Source organism: Caretta caretta, chromosome 14, assembly GCF_965140235.1.
Source record: "Caretta caretta isolate rCarCar2 chromosome 14, rCarCar1.hap1, whole genome shotgun sequence".
In the NCBI taxonomy this organism is placed as follows: domain Eukaryota; kingdom Metazoa; phylum Chordata; order Testudines; family Cheloniidae; genus Caretta; species Caretta caretta.
Window position 1 is genome coordinate 7085969 of NC_134219.1, and position 27138 is coordinate 7113106.

The 27138-nt window shown below is 42.9% G+C and overlaps 1 protein-coding gene across 2 annotated transcripts; it reads right to left on the reverse strand.

Moving 5' to 3' along the window:
* Positions 1-301: 301 nt before the first annotated feature.
* Positions 302-27123, reverse strand: AXIN2 (axin 2). Of its 2 annotated transcripts, none has more exons than XM_048817470.2 (10): positions 26300-27123; positions 19643-19783; positions 12486-12588; positions 10157-10297; positions 9370-9857; positions 8979-9158; positions 8435-8665; positions 7648-7743; positions 6207-6374; positions 302-2104 (listed from the first exon to the last, which is right to left on the reverse strand). In XM_048817470.2, the coding sequence occupies exons 1-10, from the start codon at positions 27121-27123 to the stop codon at positions 1978-1980; spliced, it is 2499 nt and encodes an 832-aa protein (XP_048673427.2). In that variant the 3' UTR covers positions 302-1977. The 2 variants fall into 2 exon arrangements, with proteins under 2 accessions (XP_048673427.2, XP_048673426.2); XM_048817469.2 differs by having other exon boundaries at positions 8979-9161.
* Positions 27124-27138: the final 15 nt, after the last annotated feature.

Below are 27138 nucleotides of genomic sequence, written 5' to 3' on the forward strand. Positions count from 1 at the left end.
AACTTTCTGGAGTGTCCTCCCCTCTCCCCCCATAGACATGTCCTTAGACTCCTAAGTGCTCATGTTACTTTTGAAAATGGGACTGTGTGTGTGAAAATTTTAGCCTTTAGCTCTTACTGCATCTCTCATAAGAGTAATAGTTCCTCTCCCTGACTCTTTGTCTGTCTTGTCTATTTAGATCGCAGCTATCCAGGGCAGAGATAGCCCATAAATACAATGGGGATCAGAGCTCAGGCAGAATGGTAGAAGATGCTACCATCATTCAAAACCATAAACCTAATACATTACAAATCAGACAATATTAATTTGAAAAATATAAAATTTTAATAAAGGCTACATCTCTTAATTACAATAATTATTGTACCAAGTAATTTTCTTTAAATGAAACTCTTTATAATGCATAATTTACAGTATAAGTAGAACGAAATGCCATCGCAAAAGTCATGAGTACAGGACTTGTAATAAAAGGCATAAAATATATTTATACATAAACCCCTTAAACAAACAAGGGAAAGCTTGAACCCTGAATATAGGGCAACACATGGCAAAGTAACACCATGCAGGCACAGGTACTGTACTGAATAAATTTTAAAACACTAGAGATAGTGTATTATTATTTCTTCGACCATACATTTTCTACAATATATACAGACGTATTATACAAAATAGCAATGGCAAACAGAATGCACAGATTAAGTTAATCAACACAAAACCCAAATGTAGAAATGCAAAGTCTTTCTTGGAAAAGGGTTGCTTTGTCCCAACACACACACACCCACTCACACGCGCACACCCACTCACACACGAGGAAGCTTTTCAAAGTGTTGCAAGGAGCTTAGCCCACAACTCCCATTGGCTTGAAAGGGTGTCATTTAGGTAAGACGGAAAAAAACCGCATCGGAAAATTCACCGTCATATGTGAATGTAGTTTAAATACAAGATGTCCTATCATTGAAGTAGAATACCAACAAACAAAAAGATAGCGAGCTATGTGGAATACACATCTGGGTTTTAACCTGGCTTTTGCAATGTGTCCTTTTGGTGTGTTAACACGTAAATGAAAACTGTCTGGCTTCTCTTACAGCTTTCCTCCTAGGTTTGGGATTTGCTACAGTCTGCCTTGCAAAAGATAGGCACTGGACATAACATGGAGTCCCACACAATGAGAGTAACAAAAAGAAAAAAACCTCACCACCCAGGGACAGAAACCAATCGCTGTTACTATATTGCATCTAACATATTTAACACTTAAAGACCTTTATTACAAATTAGAGCAGCTTGGATTAAAATGCACCAAATCTCTAAATGAGTGAATGGCAGGACAAATTTTTTTTAAAATTATTTCTTTAGAAAAGAATTTTATCTTCAGTTGGAGAAATATTGGGCACAGTATAATTCCCCCACCCGAATCCCTTTAAAGTGGTAGAAATTATTAATGCACTCCTATAGCTGAACTCCGAAGTTGGAGCTAGTGGGACATAAAAAATAACCCCTTCAACACTTTCCCCTTCTCCCCCCCACATCCCCTCTTTTCACCATTGTTAAAGCAGCATATCCATAAACTGGACTTAAGGGAAAACAGACTGTTCAATAAATATCAATAAGGATTACTGGTAAGGTAAGCTATACACAGTTTCTCTTAGTCCATAGATTTCAGATCCCCAGGAAGTCATATATTATGTATGGAAGTCTCTCAAACGTGGGCTGCATCTTCAATAGCCAACAGTGGTCATGTTTTTAATAAATAGTTCAGGGTTTGTTTTTTTTAAATCATCTCAGTACCCAACTCACGAATAATAAATGCCATTTCCCGCCCCCCCCCAAGGCTAATTTGGCAAAATCTTCATAGGCCTCACTTTTTCTTCTTCATTGGTTCAAAACTTTCCTTCAGAAGTTTTTGTTGTTGTTGCTGCTGCTATTGTTGTGTGTCCAAAGACATCTTTAGCTTAGGGTTGTGTCAAGGAAACACAGTTGCCATCAATCAATCCTCTCTACTTTCCCAAGAATCCTTCCTTCATACATGGGCAGAATTGTGTCGTCTTCCCAAATTTCTTCAAAAACTGCACCACAGTCAAATTCGTCGCTTGCTTTTTTGAAATAATACCTGAGGGAGAAGGGGGGGAAGCAGTTTAAATAATGAAGTGTTACTTTACAATTCTTTTTAGATAAGAGCAGCAAACATTTCCAAAGGGTCCGATTCTCCTTTCACGTGAGTGTAACAAGATAACTGACAAAGAAAACTGGGTCCAATACCATTAAAACCCTCCATAACTCACAAGTGATCTGTTCGCATGCATCTGCCAGTATTCGATTTAGAACGGATGCAACTACAGCCAGCCAAGCAGCTCTGAAGAAGAGCAAAGGAATGGAGTATACTGCTTAATAAAATAGGGCACCACAGGGACAGTGCCTTGAACAAGTTATACGTGTTGGCAGCAGATATTTTTAACAAGAGAAAATAAAAAGCCGAGCAATCTCTGGCCAAACATCTTACTTAACAAAATAAAAAACTAGTTTTTGTTCTCCTTTCTTTCATGCATAAATTCTGGAGCACAGTATGGCACTGAGAAGCTTTTATTACAAAAGGCTTTTTAGGAAAAAAAACCACAAAAAAAACGGTAGCTCAAAGTCTGTAACGTGCTTTCTCCAAAACAAGACTATGTATGTGGCATTTCTCCCTTCGTCCAGTTTGTGAAACAGGGCACCTTGCATTTAACAAAACTAAAACCATGCTTCCACTTTTAAGTTACAGATATGGCTGTGTTTGTTCTCTGATGCTTCGTGCTGGTCGCATGCAAAGAGCAATCTTGGTCAAGCTTGCAATATTTGACACTGGAAGGTCAAGTAGAAGTGTCCTGCATTCCTTCTCTTTTGCTCTGGGTCGTTAGATCATGAAGCCAGTGCTCACCCAGACAAAAAGCGCCCCCACCCCTCTTGTGTCAAACAGTAAGGACCCCTCTATTATCCCGAATTAGACCGTTCAGCTTCTTGATTAAAGGTTCCTTTTATCCCTTTTCTAGCATTCTTCCTTCTAAGGCTGCTTAATTGCATATGCACAAATGAAGGGCTTCCATTCAGAAGGTTAGCATTTAAGGAGCCTGCCCGTCTGCTACCACACACCTCCTCCGATCTGCCCTGCTCTCCAGATCACAAAGTGCTTTTTAAAGAGAGCGTATCGCCAGCAAAAGAAAATCCTCCTCAGATAAGATTTAAAAAAAAAATAATCCCCTGCTCTGTAATTTTTCAAACAAGGTGTTGAAGGGTTAAAGGTCATAAAACTTTTATAGGAGAATCCCCCAAAAATTTGAACTTGGATTTTTCACTTTATTAAAAACATGGATTGGGCAGTTTTAGAATAATGAGTTTGCTATAAAAATAATATTTAAAAACTAAATACCCAGTAACAATACGTTTTTAATTTATTTTTTAAGGTGAGCTAATTAGGTAGGGAGAGAAGAGGGGTGAGTGAAACAGCTATATTTAGTCAAGGTACATTTACTTTTCAGTCATTCCCAGTTGGATTGATGTACAGCATTGTGTTTTTAATGGTTCGGTCATGAAAATGGTTCTTATTTAAGTTCTTCATATACAGCTTGAACCTACACTCACTAAAGTCAATGGCAAAGCTCGCACTGACTTCAATGGTGCAGGTCAGGGCTGTAATTCCATGAGCCAGTAAGCCCAAAACAAAACCAAAAGGCAAAAACTGTGAATGAGTTTTGAGGACTTTCTCCCGGCTTTCCCCATCCCCACCCCTCTTTCAGAGGGCAGCCTGCTTTCCCAATAACTTCCTCCACAAACAAACTCTGCTGGTGTTTACTAATTTTTTTTTCTTTGAACACTGCATCTTTATTTAAGAAAACACGCTATGACCTTTTACATAATTACAACCTTATTTCAGAGACAGAAAGAGAGAAGGGGAAGAGAGAGAAGCAAAGCAATATCCTCCCCCACATCATCTTCAAACAAGTTGCTCTGCCCTTATTTGCTCACAGAAATGGGCTTTCCATTCAAACATGTTTTATGTGGCAAGCTTTGCTTCTTTTTCCCCCCTGACATCTGGCACCAATAGAATCAAGTAGGCCTGTGTTGCTGTTCTGAACTGCGGCCATGTTGAGATTACCCGACACCACCCAGTTTGCGTGTGTGTTTGTTTTTTGTTAACGCCATCAGTATTATATTTATTTGATTTTATTTATTTATTTTTAAGAAAAAGACTGAAACAATGTGCTGGGTGAATATCCCGCTGCATAGTCGGACACATGACTTTGGCATTGAAAAGGGAGCAATAATAGAGCTCTTAGGTACCCATGTTGCAAACTGATTCAATCAATAAAGAATTTTGAGAGTCGACCATTTATGCACGTCTTTGTGCATTAAATGAAAGGCAAAAGCTTCAAAGACATGCTTATTAAGTGTGCCTTAAAAAGAAATCAATGCCAGATGTGACCAAAGCAGTCTACTTACTGACTCCCCAGCACAGAGACACACACACTACTCTGGGTAGTACGGCCCTCTTCCCTGAAGGTCACCTGCAGTTTCACTCAAAGTCCAGCCAAAAGTCAAAGCTTAGATCAAAATGATTCCCTGGAGGTACACACATTTGTGTAATTAGTTTCACCTTGTGTCTGTGCAAGATAAAATACTGGGCACCTACCCAAGTTCCTTTTATAAATTTCTGTATTGTCTTTACCCAGGTGTAAAGGGGAGAGATCTAAGCAAAACATTGTTTCATCCTTGTCAGTCACTTAAAAACATTTTCTAAAGTAATTACAGTCTGACAAGGCACAAATAATTGCACCTGCAGGGGCTTTAAGGCCACAGAAGTTTTAATATCATATTCAAGCACCCTAGCATCACAAGAAAGAATTTCATAGGAAACCGAATGAGATGTTCTGGAGGCACTAAATGGCTGCTGAGAGAACGGGGGTAATAGGAGAGACATCCTTTGCACTGCTTGGTTGCCAGTTCACATCCAGTTGGTAGCAATTACAAGCTGTTGCCATCTGATGGCAGTTGGGAGGGATGGGGAATATGGATGTCTCAAAACCCCAGCACCACTGGACAAGCATCCACATAAAACAGAAAGCCACCAGGTTGAAGATTCACTGGTGAAGCCACCTGGGGAAAGTTGTTGTATTTTGACATTTCTGTGACTTCTGTCTCCAGAGGGCGCCCTCTGGCACCTTGGAGGAGTGCCGAATTCAAAACAAAGTTTAAAAATACTTAAACCTGGCTGTTTCCTTTGTAGAGATGAAAGAGTCTCGTTGACCGACAGGACATGGTCAGTTAATTGCTGATCAGATCCATTTGGCTAGTACAGTAAAAATAACTGAGGACAAAGCCACTGCAATTGGAATGAACGTTACAAGAAGGCAGCAAACGGGAAACCGGCTTCTAAGCTGCAGATACCAGATACAATCTTAGACCATTAGAATTCCTTATATCCATATGGATGGCTATAAGGAGGAGCGGGAAGATAGGGTTTTTTTTAAGTGTCATTCAATGGAATTCATCCTCCAAGGCTTGGTATTTCTAGCTGAAAGGAGTTTAGAAACAGGCCAAGAGCATCTGCAGGTTGTTAACTAGGTTGAAAAGAAAATTCCTGAAAGCAACTCACATCCCCAACCCCAGAATGAATCTACCTTACTTATATGGATGTTCTGCCAAAGGAGGCCATGTATCTCACAAATATTAACGCCCCTGTGAAGCTGAGAAGTGCCATTACCCCCATTTTACAGGTGGGGAATGGAGGCACTGAGAGATTAAGCTCAAGGTCCGGCAGGAAATCAGAGGTAGAGGGAACTGAACTTAGATCTCTCAGAGTCCCAGTTCAGCCCCTTAACCACAAGAGCATCTTTCCTCTTTGCGGGAGTCAGCATGCAGGCAATAGCTGCCTATGACCAATCAGTGTTCTCTTATGCAGTTCATGGGGGACAAACGTCGGGGGGAACATCAGCCAAGCTGACTGATCCATGAGACAAGGCCAAGTTCAGGCAACATAGTACCCAAGCCTGCCTCTCTAAGCCACCCTGGCTTTGGTGGGGGAGTTGGAAAAGGACAGAAGAGAGTTCAGTGAGCCAGTGCAGCCAACCTCCCAGAAAAGGTGCTGCAACTTTTCCCTTGTGGGCGGGTTTACAGAAACATATTTGCTGGTTATTTTAGTTCATAGTCTCAGCAGACAAAAGAAACCACGAGATTCTTACCTATAATTTCCCTTTTTGCTCAGCTGCTCTTTAAAGTGCCCAAGTGTCAGGCTCTGGGCCTTTAACATCCTCCTGTAGGGTATTTCTTCTCCACAGAAAAAATAAGTGACAACCAACTCGCTGGACTGGGAGGCGTGAACCACTGGGAGTTTCTTTGGCTCTTTGTGACTGCAACAAAAAACAAAGCATGTTTCTCATTTGGAAACAAAGACATCACTGCAGTCCAATATTTCTACTATAGACAATGGCAACCAGATTGATGCCGGGATCAATTTGAAAGTCCGATGCAATGAAATCAAACGTATGTGCCATGTTTGTATAGCACTTAACACAACAGGGTCCTGGTCCGCTTCTAGGCGCCACGCTAATACAAATAATAAGAGGATCTCTAAGCAGCTGAGGCACATTCATGAAATATGCCGCAGAGCACACCTGTGCAATAGGGAACTGTTTCCATTTTATGGATGAGGGGCAGCGATGACATGGTCTGATGAGGATCAAACAGTAACCCCCAGTGCTTAGGGCTCTAACCATTATGCTAAACACATTTCCATTAAGCCAAATTAACTATTTGCATGTCTGGTCTTCGAAGGTCACAAAGACAACTCGCACCATTTTCATTCATGCAAACTATATGGCAGAGAACAACAGTTTAGTGTTTTGCTCCTGGTATACACTCGTTAATGGGTGTTGTTGGAATTTCAAAGCCTGCCATTCAAAAACTGCTCAAAGCACTAAGATTACTTGTCCTGAATGCACAGGTAGCATTACTGTAGCTGGGAACAACCAGGCAAAAATAAAGTGGACCTTGTCACTTGAAATGAGGAACACCTAAGAAATAATAAAAAAAACACTACATAACAAAATAGCAACAGTGCAGTGAATGCCAAGGAGCTAAATCCAGAACTACTTCTGAGGCAATGTATACTTGGCATGTCAAAAGGTCACAAAGTGTTAGTCCACAGTAATGTAGTCCTCCTAATTTGTTCTAAGTCTTTGTAGAGTGGCTTCAGAAAAAAAGCTCCTAGCAAAGACAGCTGGTGGATTTAAGGTCAACCAATTAAAAATGAAAGAAAGACTCTAGTCAGGTGGCTTAGTCTGGACTTCAAACATTGCTCATTGCTTAAGATGAAGAGGGTAAAAAAGAAAATTTTAATTATTTAGACCTCTCTGTAGCAGATTTCTTGTTAAAAGAACCATCCTGTAATTAGACTAATCCAATCTTTGTCCACTTTACAGGAACGCAAGTTAAAAAGAATCAGAAACAAGATTTGAAAATATCTTTTTTTTTTTTATAAGAGAGAACAAAAGTATGTTTGAAAGACTAAACTTCAGATATAAAGATGTCTTCTATTTTCAAAGTGCCATCCATTTAATGCAAGTATAATTAAAGGCCATGGAAATACATGTAATGTGTGTATATATATATATATGTACGTACTCTTCTGTAGTTAGACTTGCATTGCAAAAAGGGGCATTTCCCCCCTGAACAGCAGATGTGTGGTTTCGATCCCTCTGCTGATTTGAGGTTGAACATCTGAAGTTGGGGGATAAACAAACAAAAAAAATTAAGTTAAAATACATCTTCTTAATTGAAGTCTTCTGGGGTATTAAGTTTCCTCTTTGCATCAAAACACAATCAAAGGAAGAGTTAAGAATGCTATGGAATAATTTACCCTTCCATATCCAAATGCATGATAAACAACCTAATTCAACACTTGGTATGTAGCTGAGTTAGTTCTAGACAACAAATTATATCCATTGTGATAGTGAGAGGCAGAACGTGGAATTCAAACTATTGAGGACTGGGAAAAAAAAGGTCACTTTTGGGGCTTAGTTACGTTTTGTTGCAATGCGCCTTCCTCACCTCCCATTACAAATCTGGAGCTCTTCCTACACTGGAAGGCAAGGCTACATGCACATCACATAAAATTTCTAGCCATCTGGATGTCTACTGTTAGCTTGCTACGTTCACGTGCCTACCAGCCAGTAATGCCCCTTGGGAGATGGCGAGGAGCCTGAAAGGAAGAAGGAAACAAGCAGCCTGAAAGAAGGCTCCTCCATTCCATTCCTAAAGAAAGCTATATTGGCGATTCACACCCATTCCCAGCAGGGGGCGTCTGCCTATCAGAGAGAACCAATAAAATGAGGCACTCAGGGCTGGAAAAGTTCAGGAGACTTCTCACTCTCACTCCCCCACCCCCCTGCCATTCCCCTTTGTAAGTTACCTTTGTTTCTGAGGCTTGGACACTTCCGCTAGCCTGCGGCAGGCTTCCTCCAGCTGGGCGAGAGTGTTGGGCGGGGTCAGCGGAGGCATGGTGGGATCCTGGACGAACGGGTGGGCAGGCTGTGCCCCGCGTGGGTGACTGTTGTTCCCCCAGAGGTGGTGGCGGGCCATGCGCTCACTGGGGATCCCTTTGGTGGACTCCAAATTGTAGGCCTTCTTTGTGCTTTGTGTGCTGGGGGGCGGAGTGGGGTAGGGGAAAAAGAAGAGAAGAGGAAAGGAACCGGCTTATGAAAGCTGGAAAATATGACTTCAATAGCAGCTCCTATTCTGCTCACTCCCTCCCCAAAGTCTGTCATAACATGAAAAGGGTTTACTGCCAAAAACATGACATTTTTGTGGTTTTTCTGGTTCTGCAGAATGGCTTTTATATTAAACCGGAGGAGCAAAGAGTCTCATTTGTTTTTAGCGATTGTAAAAATAGACAGCCTATGTAATATATAAATATTTACCGGGAGCGATATTGCTGTAGACGGCTGTATATTTACCTATGAGGCTTGTGCTTATTTTGTCTCTCGCTCTCCAGCATCCACTGCCAGACGTTCTGTGACCGATCTGCCTCGCCCCCAGGTAGCTGGAGCCCGGGCATTACGGATAGCCCTGCTTCCCCGGCCGGCAGGGCGACGCCATCCATTACTTTGCCATTCCTCTTCGTCAGCGAGCCGGTTCTGCTAAGGATGAGACACCAGGGACAGGATTCCCCGCCCCCAGCAGGCATCGTTAATATCCTGCACTCGTGTCATGACCACACTTCCCAATGGCCCTGTTTTTAAGGGGCTAATTCCGCATGGTTTTCTGCATCCATCCCACCTCCCTCTTACTGAGAAATACATTTTGAAAAGGACAAGTAGCTCCTATGGAGAAACTCCTGTAACTTACCCAAACTGCTCCAGCGGAAGCTCTGTCCCTTTTGAGTGGCTCTTGCATTTTGAATGGCAGTTGTAGTCGCTGCCCCCAGGACAGAAGCACTGGACCCGCTGTGCTGCCTCGGCTTCTATCTGCTCTTTAGTCTTGGGGATAGTGTGGTGGTGGATGTAGTGGTGGTGGACGTGCTTGGTGGTCTGCTTGGTGATGAATCCTTTACTGATGAGGCTGCAGGCAGCTGGCGAGGCCGCGCTTGGCTGTGGCTTGCCCCCTGGGAGGCGTTCCGGGGAGTGGGAGCGGGGGCTGTGTCGTCCCATGCCGGGTGACTGGCAGCCGGGAGTCTTCAGCACTCGTGACAGATGGTCATCCAGGATCGCCTGCGGGTCCTCCTCATAGCTGCCGGATGGCAGGAGAGTGAGTGGGTGCTGCTGATGCGGAGTGGCTGCTGCCTCCCGATTGGTCTGTGTGTTGGCAGGTAGCTCTGATCCCTCCTTCTCTTCTTCCTTGAAGGTGCAACATTAGTAAGAAATAAATAAAAAGCACGGGGTGCCAGCTGCCCTGGAGCAGGGGCTCTTCCCACTAGGTTAGCAGGGAAAGCAGAGCTTGCATTGCAGCTGGACAGTAGACACACAGGTACTAAGGACAGACCATTAAAGCATGCAACATACAGCTTGCAAAGGAAAGCGGTTTCCCCTTACACGAAGTGCAGGCAGGCCACGCCACTCCCTCCCAACCCCAAGAAAGATGTTGGATCAGCAAGCTACAAGCACCACACAGGCTCCAGAGGGGTTAATCCTCCTACCTCTTTGATTTGCTGTAGCCTCTCCTCCAGACTATCCATCATTTCTTGCTCTTGCTTCAGCTTTTCCAACCGGGATATCAGTTCAGCAGCAAAGGTAGCTGGTTCCACGGGGGTCATTTCCTTAGGAAGACGGTGGGTTCTCTACGCAGAGCGGGGACAAAAGGGATAAACCATGTTTAGCAGGCAGCGCAAGCTGCAGAAGCTTAGCTGGAGCAGCATTTCTGGCCCCGCTATGCTTGTTGTGTCTCCATGTTTGAATGAAGAGACTAGCGCAAGTAGGCATAGCCTGCTCTGGATTTTTATGAGCTAGTGCTGTGGCCTCATGGAGTGACATCCTTCCCACTAGCGTTCGCCTTCGGCGGGAGCAGTTGGTCGCACTCCGAGGAACCCCGCTTGTTCTCTCTGTAGTACAACCAAGCCCATCAGTAGCTACTCTGAAGTAGAAAATCTTCAAAGACTGTTGTCAAACATCAAATAAAAAAAAAAACCCTCTGAGGTGGGAGGGAGAGCCTTTAACTGAAGGAATAAAGTGAGTATAAACAGAAAGGAGTTGGAAATTAAAAAAAAATAAGATGGGGGAGAAAAAGGGAGAAAAAAAGTCAAACGGTTGCAGATCAGAGAAGTGCTGGTAATTTATTTCCTGGCTACACACTGGGCACCTTTGAGGTAGTGTTGTCTCAACAGTGTCCTAGATCTCCCTTCCCACCCCCCCACCTCTTTGTACAGAAAATGAAGAAAGCTGCTGCAGGCTAGTAGTGGTATGCTGCTGAGCTTGGCTGCCTCAAGCAGCTCTATCAAGGGAAAAAGGGAACATCTCCAAATCAAGTGCAGAATACAAAAAGGCAAATGAGAATTGCTGCCAAAAGAAGCAAACATGGGAGAAGAGAGAGAGAGAGAGAGAAAAACCACCCCCCAGAGTTCTTCCTCCTCCTTCCTGTCATCTTCTCCCCCAAAACACACCCCGCTCTTCACCCTCACCCCTAGTTTCCCTCTGCCCTTTTTTTTCGGGGGGGGGGGTGGGGGGAAGGAGGGAAGAAGAGCAGAAAGCTGAACTGCAACTCTTTCACATACTACCCACCAGATGAGGCAGGGCCTCTCTCCGACAACCACTTAGCTCCAGAAATGATGCGAGGGTAGAAAAAGGCCACTCTGCTGGAAATTGTCACTCTTACACAAGCAGGCTCTATTCAGTCCCTGATCAAAGCACTGCCTTACAGAGAAAGTCGATTTGCACGCCCTGGGACAAAATAATCTAATTTACAAGCTCAGGCTACAGAACTTCCTTTATAGAAGGGGGTGAAGAACACCCTCCCCCCCAAAAAATAAAATCCCCATTCAATCCAACATACCCCCACACACACCAGAAACACTATCTAAAATGTCTTGCTGCTTAAGAAAGAAGAATTTTGGAATATTAATCTCAAGACAAGATATGTTTCTACTTGTCTGTGTAAACAGTTTATTCACTGCAAGAACCAGCAGCACCTTCCTGAAGTCTGCACTGAATTAACAAGTCAATGAGTTAGTTTTAGGAGCAACACAACTAAAAGAACTGGATTTCCTCAAAACCAAGGCACAAAGTTGTTTTTTTATTATTATTATTATTATTATTATTATTATTATTAGAAGGCACATACTGGCTACCAATGTTTCTCTTTTGGGAAACCAGTAAATCCTATTAACTGCCAAATGTGTTTTTGAAGTCTTGGGGCAGTACAGAAAAAGCAAAGCACAACCGTCATCAGAGCACAGAAGGTGTGAAAGTGGTCCGTGTGTGTGTGTGTGTGAGTGTGAGAGAGAGAGTGTGTGTTGGGGGGGTGGGGAGGGGAGAAAGTACCCAAGCAGCCATGTCCATGTCTGTACAATCAACCAGATGGGTCGTTCCCAGCTTGAACCTAGAAAGTGAGCTCTACTCAATAATCCAGAGAAAGGCAAAAAAACCTTACACACAACCCACCCAGTGACCTATGCAAGCAAACTTTTCAGGAGTGTTTTAAGCTGATGTTTGGGTTTATATGTTTACAGAATAAGCCCAAAGACCTCAAGCCAATGGCAGTAAGAATAATAAACCAGGTCCCTCTCCATTTCTGTAGCTCTGTTGACTCCAGCTGAAGAGCTGACCCATCTATTAGCTTCTCTTCTTGAGGCTGTCAATCTTTGTATTCAGAGACAAAAGGATGCAACAAGCTGATGAGAAGGAAGTCATTTTCCGGTCTTCCCTGTAAACCCGCAATGATTTCTCCCAGACTCTTCCAGGTGTTGCAATGTCTAGCATTATTAGAGGGCCTTCTCTCCAGCCATTTCTCAGAGGACTCTGCATCAAACTTACCGGAAAATGAGGTAGAGAAACTTGACCATTGGCCTTAACGCTACGATGCATTTCCCTCTGGAGCTGCTTCTTGCTCCCAAGTCTATAAGGAGGGATTCCATCTCTGCAAATGGAAAGATAAGTCACAGTCAACCAGGATATCCTAGGCTTATTTATTTCAACTTATTATTCTGTAAGTCAATGGACCATTGCAAGTACTTTCCAAAACAGAAGACAGAATGCAAAATTATCTGATCATTTTACTGTTCCCAGCAAGCCCCCTCCATGTTCTTTGAAATAGTCTAAACAGACTGAGGGGCCTGATTTTCAGAAGTCCTGAGCACTGAGGATGCCAACTGAAGTCAATAAGTCTATGGATGTTTAATGCCTCTGAAAAAAGAAATCAAGCCTAAGTCACTCTGCCTGGATGTTCAGTAGCTGGGCAAGAGTTGTAGAGCAAGCTACGGCCCCAGTCATGTAGGCAGCTGAATGTGGACAGATCCCTGCAGTCCCACCGACTTCAACAGAGCTCTGCCTGTACACAGACTGTACCGGACTGGGGCCTTACAGTAATAGGTTTCACACACTCATTACACTTGTTCTGTATGTCACCATAGATTGTAGGCAGTTTTGGGGGAGCTTCTTAGGTCTAAAGCACTTCATAGATTGCCAGCATTCTGCAGATAAAAAATTATTGGTCACAAAGGGCTTCCCCCCCCGGGTGGGACCCAAGATGCCTCTTCTAACTTCGGGGTGTCATGCACAACCCAGTAAAGTCATTACAAAGTGCAACAACAGAACACAGGCCCCTAAAGCTATGGGACATCATTCTTCTTCTTGGCTATATCAGCCCATTGGGATAAAGCAATAAAAAAAACCCCAGAACACAAAAAAATACCAGACCAAGTGAGAAGAGCTATGAAAATTGCCATCAAGACAACAAACAATTTTTCCTCTAGCAATGAGGTATGCTGTCATCCAGCCATGCAAAGATTTACCCACATTAGTATTAAGAGTATAAAAACAGCCGTACTGGGTCAGACCAATGGTCCATCTAGCCCAGTATCCTGTCTTCCGACAGTGGCCAATGCCGGGTGCTTCCGAGGGAATGAACAAAACAGGTAATCACCAAGTGATCCATCCCCTGCCACCCATTCCCACCTTTTGGGAAGGGGTGTTTAGGGACACTTCAGAGCATGGTTTTGCATCCCTGCCCATCCTGGCTAATAGCCATTGATGGACTTATCCTCCATGAATTAATGAACTTTGAGCCGGGATAGTCCAATGGCTGAAAAGCATGGCTGCTAATCATGAGTTTCTAGTTTCAGATTTCCCACAAATTTGAGGAGCAACCATAGTTTTTGTGCTCCAGTCTCTCCACCCCCTCAAATCCATAAGAGATAATACCTCCCTATCCAACACGGTACTGTAACACTTAAGTATTAATATTTGTAGAGTGCTCTGAAGTCCTTGGATGTAAGGCCTTATGGAAGGGTAGACTATAAGCTCCACTCAAAACCAGTTGAGAAGACTACACTCCAGAGTGCTATTATGCACTTCTCCCGTTCTGTACCATCTCCCCTCCCACACAACCCCTCTTTTCCTCCCCCCGAAAAAAAACCCCAAACCCTCATATCTCTCTCACACACACCCCATTTTAAGATCTACCACCATTATGGTAGCATGGCACTTCCCACTCTCACAACAGTGAAAGGACTAAGGCCAAGATTTTTCCAAAAAGTGACCAGTGATTCTTTTCATGTGCAGGTGCATGCTTCAATTTGAAGGGGCCAAATTTTCAGAAAGTGCCAAGCATCTACCCACAAGGGGATGGGGGGGAGGGGGGACACGACATGGTGGAAATCAGGCCCCATTACAAAGCGACTAATTCACAAGCGATATGGAGTAGCAAAGACTGAAGAAAAAGGTCAAACCAGTTTATTGTTTGAAACTTTGGAAAATCCAGACAGAACAGAGCATTGGTCAAGGGAAGAGACGTTTGGGGCAATGATTTAACAGGGTGGACAATCATCACTGGAGACGGTTATGTCACAAGCAAAGTGAGTTTAGAGTGCTCCGTTCAGTTCCTAATGAAAATCTGCCCTCAATTCTGCCTCAGGGAGGTCTCTGAAGAAGAGCAGCAGCTCAGGCGCACAGCCCCATTTGGGAACACACTCTGAAGAATCACGCATAGCATCTGTCTGCACGGTTCCGTACCACGACCAGGGTTATCAGTCATTATCGCAAGCAGTAAACGTTTATGCTCATGATTAAAGAAGGGGCAATAAAACTATGAAAATATCTATTGAACTTGGCTTGGAGGCCCTCCCCCTCGCAACAACACATGAGTACGGGTTGGGTTGTAGCCAGGTTGAGCAGCAGTTATGGGGGCAGATGGGGAAGGATGGGAGAAAATAAAAACCCAGGTCAATGCTCGTCACGTGGATTGGATGAGAGGGATTTTGTTTTTTTGAGGGTTACCAAGGTGAGGGTGTTTTAAATGAGACTTTCCATACAGAGGAATTAAAGACCCCTGCATCTTTTCCATCAGGGTAAAACCGTCTGCCTTCGTATTATTAAGCAGCATGTCAGGTATCCACCTGCCTGGGCTAGTACTGTACATAACACACACACGGAAGCCTCCACAAACACTATTCCAAATGCAACAAAATGGATGGAGGCGAGGTGGGGTGGGGTAGGATAGGGTAGAAGATAAGCCTGCCCTGCAACATCCCTGCCTGAAGTCCACGAGTTCAGGGCTCCAATGACAGAGGAGATAGCCGAGGAAGGGAACGGACCCACTGTCTATAGTATTGTTCCCCTCCAAAATCAGCAGAAACATGCAACCAGAACTGCTCACCCCAGTCCTGCTTATCTTGGCCACGGCACTCTGTGGCAAGGGCTAGAAGGACAGCTCCACTGCCATGTCTGACCGATCCCTCCAAACGCTCAGGGCTCCGGTTTGGGGACTACAGCCTTTAAAGGCCAGACCTCCAGCTCCAGCCCTGGGGGCAGTAATGGGAGGATGTGATGGAAAGCCAGTTGGAATTTACAGAGTTGCAGTTGCTTCCCTTGGGGACGTAGCTCCTACCAAACTGGGATGATTTGCCTCATAGTAAACAGGCATCTCTCACTTATCAGCCACAAAAGGGGACTGTAGAGCAGAATTTCCATCTACATTTAGACGTGCCTGGTTTGAGTTGGTTTAAAGTTAACCGCTTTTGAGTCGTGTCATGGAAGCCAGCACCATTTTCAGTCAATAAGCAGCCAGGACTTTCCGAGCATGGTACCTTTGTTCTTTAAGAGCAGCCCAGGCAGCTGTCAGACAACGGACAACAGTGGCTTGGAAACGAGCATACAAACACCTGTCTAGCCACTGTCAGGCTCGTTCAGAGCCGCAATGAGATAGCTGCAGGTGGAAGGCAACAAAGGGGCGGAGGGTGGGGTGTATACGGCATGGGTAACTCCAGAAAAGGTACGGAAAAGAGGACACCAACATGGACTAGGGAGAAGGGGGCCTGATTCTCTCTTCAATGCAGTTGCACGAGTCAGGATCAGCTCCTTGCTCACTTCTGTAAACACAACTCATCAGGAGAATTTTACAGCTTGTAACAAGGTGCAAGATACAGTTTTTAAAAAAGGAAAGACATTTCACTGAGATGGTAAGGTTTCTTAGCAGCCTTGGGAGAATAAGGCCTTCTAAAGAAGGAAGAGAGACAATTTTGTAGTTGGTTTGATGTCTACTTTTAAAATGTAGGCCTTCCACATACAATGGGGAACAGGGGACGATGCCAGGTTTAAGGGGGAAACAAGAATGGGCAATCACTTATTACAGGCAAGACATGCAGCTGGAGTTGGGAGTTTACAGCCAGCTTGGGTGCAATAAGAAAAAGATATTACAGAAAAATCTGAAGCTGAAATGTGTATAGACCACAGTGACAACTAGAAAGTGCCTTTTATTTTAAAGGGTTAGGCTTCGCCAGATGTTACAGTGCATAGCACAGGGTTACTATTTGGAGCGAGGAGGGGGTGTTTTGTTTTGTTTTTAAAAACAGAGTTCCTCAGATAGGTCATTTCAATATAACCTTCTCTTCCTCCAGCAGTAAACATTTGCACTCACATTTCTTGGCTACTAAAAGCTGTGGGCTGAGGAGCTACAGAGTTTAGGCACTAAATAGTATAAACATTTCAGCTACCCAGCCTGGTGCTAAGCCAATCTCTTTCTGGGGGAAACACTAGTTTGAAATCTTCTTTCCAGTCAGCTGCCATTTAAACTGAGCCAATTATCTTAGCCTTTTGACTCAGATGTGCCTGGCCTAACCTGAATGTAGTTTTACTGCTGCTTTGAAATATCAGACTCATGCGCATATGCATTCACTCCCATCTTCATTTGGCAACGGCTCTGAAACAAGCCTCTGATCTTGCCAACATCAAAAGCCTGGTTTGTAAGATAAGGTAATATTTGAAGTTCGCTCAGCAGCATTCCCCTGTGTCCAAAGTAAATCCATAAATAAGATATAAGCAAATAAAAAGAAAAAAATCCCTTTCCTCTTCCCCTCCCCCAATCAAGAAAGGGAAATTTGCATGATGCTTTGTGGCTATTACAAAATTAGATTTATACTTGACATTTAAAAAACAAAACTAAAACACACAGGGTGTGTATTGTTTGGTAATTTTACCTCTAGTTGCAATTCAATAGAAGATTTTTTATAAAATTAATACCTCACTTTACTGGAATGACTGACGTAGGCTTTATGGGACAAATTCTGCTCTTATCAGTATAAACAGGGAGTAACTCAACTAGGAGCTAATTTACATTTTCACTGGTTTAATAGTAAAAGTGAGCCATGTGTTAAAGAGGGAGAGCTACACACTTGCAGCAAGAAAAAACCACCAAGTCACAGCTTGTGACAATGATGGTAATTCACCCAGCAGAACTTTTTAGAAAGACTTCAGAATCTCTAGCAAGGTCTGTTTTCTACATAATCCACGGCAGAGAAGAGAACTAATCCCAGACATTTTATGCATGTTACATTACAATATTGGCAATAGTTGCTGAAGTTTCTGTAGAGGCAGCTTTACTTACACCAGGCCTTAGCTATGGTAATTTTGTAAGGTTAGCTATTCTACCGCCCTGCGCGCACGCACACGCTTGAGAGAAAAATTAAACACCCCCCACACACCACCACTTCCAGTAGTCGGGCCATTCCCACCCCCACAGAGTAAGTATGGCTAGAGGGGGTCTTGCACTTTCAAAGGTTCAGGGCCTGGCTCAGTTTGTAGCAGGGACTATTACTTTTCTAGGTTTGTCTCGTAACACCATGTAAACCTGCATTCTATTGAAATCCACACATGCCCCCTCTACTCTCATTCTTCCCCCCGCCCCCCCAAAAAAACCCTTGAAGCTCCCAGCAGTTTAATCAGCCAAGCTTCCCCAAGCTCCTCACAGTCTGCATTGGCTATTGTTATGGCAGGAAAAAACAGCCAGGCTCCTTTCATGCACTGCTTTATGGGGAGCTCCTATTCACTTGTTCAAGTAAATTTCAAAGCGGCCTGCTACCCTCTTATCCCCTCTAAGCTCCCCTAGACTAACAATAGGCTGAAAGCGATTCAGTTAAGCCTTTCATCCACCATGCACTTTATTTCTCACTCAGTGCTCTCATCTGTATAAGGCCTACAATTGGCATTGCTGTGAAGAGAGGGTATAATCCTAGCCCTGTGAATCCCAAGTGACCCTACATTGGTCCAGAAATGACTAACCCAATGAATGCTCTGTTGACACATGATCACATACAACTAGAGCCAGTAAGATGAAATAAAGAAGTCACCCTATGATTCAGCTCTTTTATTTAATGCCAATATTGCTCAATAAGAGAATCCGGTGGGACAACAAGCTATTTCTTCCATATCATCAGTTCAAAACACACATGTGCGTTTAAAAAAACAGCACATTTGTTTGTGCATCTAGGATGTTTTGTAAAAAATCTGCTCTGGTTTCCATTAAAGCGTGTGTACATCATCAGGCAGCAGACTGGTGACTTTAAAAAGCCAGCAAGCAGGTCGGGGGGGGGGGGGGGGGGGAATATACACTCTACACATCCAACAGAGACATTGAAGGAGTTGCATTTATGAGATTAAGGCCTTGAACACACTATTTTATTTAACAAACACCTTTTCCAGAGGACTTGGTCCATTTCGGTGGCGTGACCTGCACTTCATTATATTGCCTTTCATTAAAGGATCTCAAAGTGCTTTACAGATATTAATGAATTAAGTCTCAGTACACCCCCATGAGGAAGGAAAAGTATCATTATCCCCATTTGAGAAGTTAAGCAACTTGTCCAAGGTTATACAGCAAGTTGTGGCAGAGCCCAGATCTCATGATTCTCAAGCTTGGTTTTTAGCCACAGGACCATCCTTCCTCTCCTCCACAGGCTCTTAAAACTCTTGACATTTTAATCCATAAAGCTCCATTCAAACAATTCTCTGAAAGATCGTAATGTGCAGCTATTGTCCCTGGAGGTCAGTAACCCTGTTAGTGTTCGCAAAAAGGAAAGGAGTTCTTGTGGCACCTTAGAGACTAACCAATTTATTTGAGCATGAGCTTTCGTGAGCTACAGCTCACTTCATCAGATGCATACCGTGGAAACTGCAGCAGACTTTATATATACACAGAGAATATGAAACAATATGTTAGTGTTGATTCTGACATTACTGGTGAATCCTAATTACAGAAAGCAATTCCTGTAGAAAGTTTTGTGTTTGTTTTTTTTTTAAATGACAATGGTTTGGCCTTCAAATAAAAGGTGTGAAGGAAATATAAATACATTCCATGTGTTAGCAGCAGTATTTCTATTCTATTCTTTCATCATATGGGAGAACACACATTTGCTCAGTTGAGGATTAAAATGAGAATTGTTGCAAAGTGGCAACAAACAAAAAGGGAAGAACTACCCACCACTGTTACTGCACCCAATATCTGGGACAACCGAGTAAATAGAGCGATCAGCAATACTTCTGGATGACTTAAGATGCCTTCCAGTGATTTCATCCAATGGAAAAAGTGGAAACAGTATTAAAATGATAGAACCGTCATGCTGGCAAGTCATTGTGGCACATCAGCAGTTAAGTTTTCGAGAGGTAAATTCCAAAGGACTTTGCTAAAGTGGAATACTTACACGCTACTGTCCGTCATTGACATGGAATCATCAGTCAGGGCATCACTAGATATTTCGCTATCATTTGCGCTAGTTGCTGGGGCAAAAACATAGCCAGAATTCACATGGTATGGGTTAATAGGATCGTTCCTCTTGAATGACCTAGGGACAAGCAAAATAGGGGTTGCGTTATTTTTACATCTGAAAAAAGTACAGGTTAGCATCATACTCATGGTTAGTGTGCATGTAAGACACAATGAATGTCTTTAAAAGCTATCCATCCGCTGTTTTACGTCCAGTAGACACTCGGAATGCTTGTGTTCTCACAGTCCACAAGAAGTTTATCTTGACAGCTAACACAGAGTTAAGACTGACCAAGAACTACACAGTCACCAACCATTCTCTACATAAAACACTAACATCAAGCAGGTGGCTGAGCACTCTGGACAAGATTTTCAAACGCGCCTAAGGGATTTGGGACTCTAAGGGTACATCTACACTGTAGTAAAAAGCCCCAGCACTGAGTCTCAGGGGCTTTGGCTGCAGGAATAAAAATAGCAGAGTAGACATTCAGGCTTGCGCTGTAGCCCGAGCTCCGAGACTCCATCCCCTTTGTAGTGTTTCAGAGCCTGGGCGGCATGCCACCCGTCTACACTGCAATTTTTAGCTCCGAAGTCCCACAAGCCCAAATCAGCTGACACAGGCCAGCCTCAGCCATGCTGCAGGTCTTTTTTTGCTGTGTAGACATACACAACATCCCATTTTCAGAAGTAATTTGAGGCCTGATTTTTAAAGGTATTTGGTGCCAAAAGATATAGTTAAGCACCTAGTGGGATTTTCAAAAGAGTGCTTCTGAAAATCTCAGAAGCACCAAAATACCCTTAAAAATCTGGCCCTTAGAGCACAGAAAGTCATTCGGGCTTGAACCACTAAATACCCAAGACTCTTCCAAAAATAGGATTTAGGTGCTTTTGAAAATGTTACCACCTCTTCTTTCAGGCATCATAGATAACTGACTGGAACCATTGACATCAGACCAGCTTTAGAATTACTAATAAATAATAAGCACTTATACAAGCCATCTTAACAATATGATCTCAAACTGCTTTTACAAAAGGTGAGTGGCCTGGTGCCCCCTTTACAAAAAGGGAAACTACAAAGCCAGTTTTCAAGGAGTACTCTAACTTTTGGTGACACCTCAAGGTGCCTAGGAGTTCTGAGTGCTTAGTGCCAATTAAGATCAGTGCACCATTGGGGAGGGATAAAAAACAAACAAATAGCCTTGGGTGTCTCAAGTTGGGTATCCAAAAATGGAGAAATCAAGAATTAGCAGACACTTCCGTAAAGTCTGACCTAACACGTCTGAGGTCACAGTATTGCAAAGCTAGGTGGAGAACCCATGTGCCCTGATCACCTAATCACTGGACAATGTTTAGGTCAAAATGATTCCAACTTTTAAGAGTTTAAATTCAGTTACAAACTTTTCAATCTGTGGTAAGTGGTCTGTGCCAAGGGGTTTTCAGAGGTATATTTGTTTATATATAAATGCAGGTCTTGGCTGTTAAGCTTTTGAGTTTGTGTATCAAAGCAGAACCTCATTATCTGATAAGGTCTACTGATTTTAATAATTAGGGTCACTTACACAGCACTTGGGGGCCTCAGGAACAGGATAGCATGCTCTGCAGGTTTTTAAATGGTCTTTCAAACTCCCCACCCCCACCCCAACGCTTCTGGGATTGGATGAGGCCAGCTTGATTTAAGTGAGCAGCCCAGCTGCCTTAATGGAAAGCAGCACTTCCCCTCCTGCTAGTATCTCTAGTCCCTTTGTTTCATTTGCCCCAGTTACACACTTTCGACCTCTTCAGTGGTCTTAACTCAGTTCTCTCACAAACAACAAGTTTTCCCTACTCCCCTGCTGTGTTGCATTCCTCTGTTTCACTAGCAAGGGGAAAACATGAGCCTCTGCAAAGGCTTAAGCAAAGGGGGTGGGGGGGAGAAGATGGGCCTCTTTGGTATGAGAGCCCTACTGCAAACAGCATGACTGAAGTTCTAGGCCCCGGTTTCAGGCTTGAGCTTTGCAGGAGGCCTTGTTGCAAAGAGTCAGGTATTTAAGCACAGCTGGGATTACATTCTTTTCCAAAGCATGCTAAGTCATTTCAATGGGAAGATCAAGACACTTTTTTCTTAAGTGAAAAAAAAAAAAAATAGAAGATAGTAAGGAATGCCACAGGAAAGAAGTCAAGTCTTAAAGATAAATTAATTCCACATGCTGTGAAAGCCAAGTTATCCTACCACCACCACCACCAAGAAAAAAAAAGAAAAAGAAAAAGAAAAAAAAGTGTCCTTTTAAAATAATACAACCCCCTTGCTAATACAAGTCAGCTTGTAAGGTTCCAGTGACGTTCTTTAGGCCGCTGCTAGTCTTTGGTAGCTCACAGAAAGGCTGAAGGCTCTACTTTTTATCACTCTACTGGAAACTGTTTAATGTCTTGCTTCTACAAAACCCAGACCCATTAGGCTTATTATTGTAAAGTATTCGGTTTCAAGATGCTCACCATATGTACTGAAGCAATCCTGCTTTTAAGTGAGTCTTAAGTACCGTCCTTTTATTTCATGTTCAGTGTCGCTATTTAATCATGCTAATACAGAAGCAATTAATCATTATGCTGCAACCCTATTAAAAATCAGTAGTGCTATCTAATCACTTAATAGAAAGATGGTTCAGTGTGTGTGTGTGTAAAAGCCCTTCTTCATCTCTCTAAAGTCAGCTTTTAATCTACCCTATGTGAATAAAGTTTAACTCATTGATGAGTACTCCAAAACCAACCCCTCCTCCCCCCCCAGACATACTGAACCGCTGTGCAAGTATAATTAAGAATGTCACCTTTCAGAACTTGGTTAACACACACATATACTTTTACTTAGTCTTTAATCATCTTATTAAAAAAAGGCAGAAAAAGATTCAGAATAGCTCCATATAGAAATTCCCATATACTTTAAGAAAACTGATTAGGGCTGTTTTTTTTACGATTAACTTTTTAAAAACTTGACCACACTACAGTAATTGCACCCATATGCATCAAGTTGCCTTCAAGGATTTTAAATTCCTCTGGAAAGTGGAGTTCTCTGATGCAGATTCTGCACATACACAAAAATCTTCAAACTCAATATGCAAAGTGTTTTCAGCTGTCAGGTAGCAGTTGCTCTGGAGCATCAAGGAGAACGACTGATGTTTCTCAGTCTATTCTTATCTCTTATCTTGATGAGATGACACACAGCATGTAGCTCTCTATACATTATGTTAGGCAATGGGTGAAAATCACAGAGGGATTACAATGCGACTAGACTTTATGGGGCTCTTTTCTGGATCCCCTGTTAGAACAATGCAATTTAGGAGCACTTTTGGCTTAGGTGCTGGAACTAGGGGTACTGCAGCACACCCTGGATTGCAGTGGTTTCCATCATATACAGGGTTTACAGTTTGGTTTAATGGTGCTCAGCACCCCCACTATACACATTGTTCCAGCACCCCTGATTTTTGGTGAGCACACACACAGTCAACCTGTGGCTCTCAGAAATAAAAAGCAGTCTGGCAGTTTAAATCAAAGACTTACACACTGAAAAAACACTCAAGCAGTGTTTTTTCAAGGCAAGACTGAATCTTACTAAATATTTTACTGAGACACAAGCATCACGGCACAACAGGGGTACAAAACCCCTTAAAAATATACATATTAGCAAAACAATGTTAATCACAGCTTCCATGCTCGAACTGTAGAACACTGCTTCAAACATAGCTTTACAATGGCATCATTTACTTTGATAATTGAAGCCAAACTTGCTTCCAATAACTTCACACAAAATGAGCTCCATCAGCGAGTTCTTTCAAAGGACAGGAAGCACTTTGAGCCAGCAGAGGGCCATCTGCGAGCCCAAACTTATTTAAAGCAAGGCCAGTCTCACTGATGTTAGAACAGAGAACTTAATGGGAGGCAGATGAGTCCACCTTGGATTGAATAAAAATACATTATAAAGGCAGCACTCTAAAGTTCCATGTACGTAAAACATATGCATGATAAATTCAGAACCAAATACAAATAATGGTCAGATTCCATCTTACATTCCTGGGTCCAACACAAACTCAATGGTTTGAGGGTCGCAGTCTCACAAAAACCATTAGACACACATCTAATACTTTTACAAAGTAGTGCTTCAGGGGAGGGGAAAATTTGAAACAAGCTCAAAGTATTTATTATACATCAGGAGCCCACATACATAACCAATAAATACTTAATACACACCAAATTCCCTTTTTTTTCCAGACTCTAATCCTATATTTTGTCTTATTATTTATACTTAAATTAAAATTTATTAGGAGATAGTGGCAGATGTAGGCAGTTACACAGGATTCAAAGCACTACCCAGACTGTCCCGCTCCAGGATGGAGGTGTGGTTTGGCCACCACTCAGTGAAGACTCTTCTTTACCAAGCTCAAGTTCCAATCCTAAATGCAGTGAATAGTGATACACAACTCATCCATGCACCCCAGAGCTACCAGCTGGCAAGCCGCGCACACACCCACACCTTTGAACAAGGATAACTTGGAGAAGGGGAAGGAAACAGGTTTCCTGGCCTTTGGATTGGGAAGAATCTCAGCTTGACCTCCCCCTCTGCGTTCTCCATGTAGTCAAGAGATCTTGATTCAAAAGCTATTGAAAATGCAAGAGAAGGTGATCAAAGCAGATACCATCACCTCACCTCCGGGGGCAGATTTGACATCTAAGTAGCAAAAAATATGCTTCACTTGAAAGAGCTGCAATCTCAAGGCATGATGGCCATCAGTACTCCTGGCCAGGAAGGCAACACTAGTCATGGTTATGAAAAAGTTCTTGAGCCAGAAGCAACTGGTAGAATGTTAAATCCATTCCCAACCAGGCACTGAATTCCAGTGGAGACCAAAAGATAACAGAACATCACAACTCAGCACAGTTTAGTCCTGGAGAACAGTAGATGCGGAGCTATGACACTTGGGCAAGAGGGCGAGGCTCTCAGCACTTTTATGTCCCCACAAATAGGCTGCCAGTTAGGCTCTCAGAGCAGCAAACTCCCTCAAATGGAAGAGCACTACAGCCCCTTCCCTCAAAAAGGACAGGTTTCAGAATAGCAGCCGTGTTAGTGTTAGTCTGTATTCGCAAAAAGAAAAGGAGGACTTGTGGCATCTTAGAGACTAGTCTGTAAGGTGCCACAAGTACTTCTTTTCTTTTTCCCTCAAAAAGCTGGTCTCAAGAAGAGACAAGGGGCCAAATACTGCTCTCAGTCAAACTGATGTACGATGGAGGATAACTCCATAGATCACAGAGGAGTCGCTCCAAACGTACACAGGTGTAAGAGAAGAATTAACCCCCCAGTCCCTGGATCCACTTTGATCACCACAGCCAGGCTGCTGCAGCCTCTCTGAAGGGCAGGAAAGGAACAGAGAGATGCCCTACAACCACCCTCAGAATACAACTGAAATAGAAGCCTGAAGCCCTTTGATGTCCATGAATCACAGAAACTGCTCTCAACATTCCTGTAAACCAGATGTCAAACACTTACCACACTGAAAAACAAACTCCTTGCATCTGTGCTAGCAGACAGAGCATACAACTGAAAACAGATCACTTTGCCCCAGATCTTTATTCAACAGTTCACATTAATGGAAAGGGTGGGGGGAGGGAAAATAAGTTTTCAGAAGACAATTTTAGTCATTTGGAATATGATCATGGTCATTTTGTAAGGGGCTACTTGCCCCTCACTCCACCTTTTCAACAAAGCATACAGCAAAACGAAGGGCTCAGTATCACAGAAATCTCTCTGCCTAAGTGCATAATGAAGACTTTGCCTCTGGTATCGCATAACAGACACTACACACTCTGAACTTGGCATTAAGACACAGATCCAGCTTTTAATAAATTTAACTTCAAGCACACTGCCAATAAGAGAATACCAGACCTACTATAACCCTATTCCTGGAATGGCTACATGATGCTAAGATCTTATGCTCTTGTATACAACTGACTCAAAGCCATCTGGAACGGCTTTGACATGATACCAGTAATGAATGTGATGCGAGAGAGATTTTATATTACATATACAAACTTTACATGTATTTTACTAGGTAGTAAGTGCATACATTTCCTGCTCCATTCCTACACAATTGCATTCCATGTAACCAATCAACTTAAGTACCGGTTAGTGGTGAAGTTGGTGAACTAAGGTTTCATTTTTCATATGCCTGTACAGATGCTCTTTACCGTTACACATCATATGTTTGATAGTTGCTGCAATAATTAATGCATCTAGTTGCTATGAAGTTTTTGGTGTATAAGAACTGAAAGACAGCCAATAAGTTTTAACAGCACAATACAGTGTTTCTTCTGTTCAGAAGAGCAACAAAAAACCAAATACCTGAATATTTAAGGTTGAGATAAGCATCTATGTTGAATCTACCAATGGCATGCTTAACTAATAGGATTTCTGGACCATTTTTAAACCTTTTTTTTTTTGCTTATGTTGCTAGCTTTCTGTTTTAAAACCATCTAAGACTGAACACCCACTTCTCAAACCTTTTAAAGAATAATAGTCTCAAAGTAATTAAAATCAAAACAAAAGGAGATTTCTGACATAGCGTTTTCTTACCTGTATCCATTCTCAGCCGTTTCTGTAGCTCTGACACTTGCTGTAACCCTCAAAGTCTTGCTGGATAGCCCAACTACAGAAGGCAAGATTTTGTTTTTAAAGTCCACACAGCTCCATTCTTCTTCTTCATTCAAGGTTGGGAGATAGCCACAGACAACTTTTAAGCTCCCCAGTCCATTGCTGTTAATATAAGCAGGATTCTCTCCCCCACTCCTTACATATTCGAGGTATATATCAGAAGTTAAAAACATCTGGTAAGCATTTTCCTCCATCACACTCTGAATTTCAGTCTGTGCCTGATCAAACATTATAGAATCTATCTGCTGCTTCTTGATACTATCTCTTATATAGGTCTTAGTGGCAGGCTTGAGCTGCTTGGAGACAATGCTGTTGTTCTCAATGTACCTTTTGTATATAGCTTTGGCTACTCTTAAAGTTTTGGTATCCTTAAGGTCCATCTGCCTGAAGCCATTGCAGGCAAACCAGAAGTCTAAGGTATCCACACATTTCTCTCTTTCCAGGAAGGTCCGAAAAAGATAGGCACCATCTTGATCCCCCAACAAGGAATGCAGGGATTTGGTCCATCTTGCCAGAGGGGAGTCTGGAGATGCACTGCCTTCCGGCTCTCCAAGACCATCCTCATTCCTCCTTGGGTTGGAAGAAATTGACAGGGCCTTGAAGCTTTGGTTTTTCATGACAAACGAGCTTGCAGGCTGTTGGCATGGTGTCTCTCCTTCCTCGCCTGGCACAGGGGGGCGGGGGGCGTCTTCCCTGAAGCTGCTGCTGGGGTCTGGAAGGTGAGTCAGCAACACAGCACTGCTCATGGCTCCACGAGTTCT

Coding starts and splice junctions, on each gene's coding strand:
- AXIN2 (XM_048817469.2), bottom strand. CDS start 27,123: ATGAGCAGTGCTGTGTTGCTGACTCACCTTCCAGACCCCAGCAGCAGC. Junction 10,298..12,485: donor TTTCTCTACCTCATTTTCCG/GTAAGTTTGATG, acceptor CGCTCTGCGTAG/AGAACCCACCGTCTTCCTAA. Junction 7,744..8,434: donor TCCAAGCCTCAGAAACAAAG/GTAACTTACAAA, acceptor CCCCAACTTCAG/ATGTTCAACCTCAAATCAGC.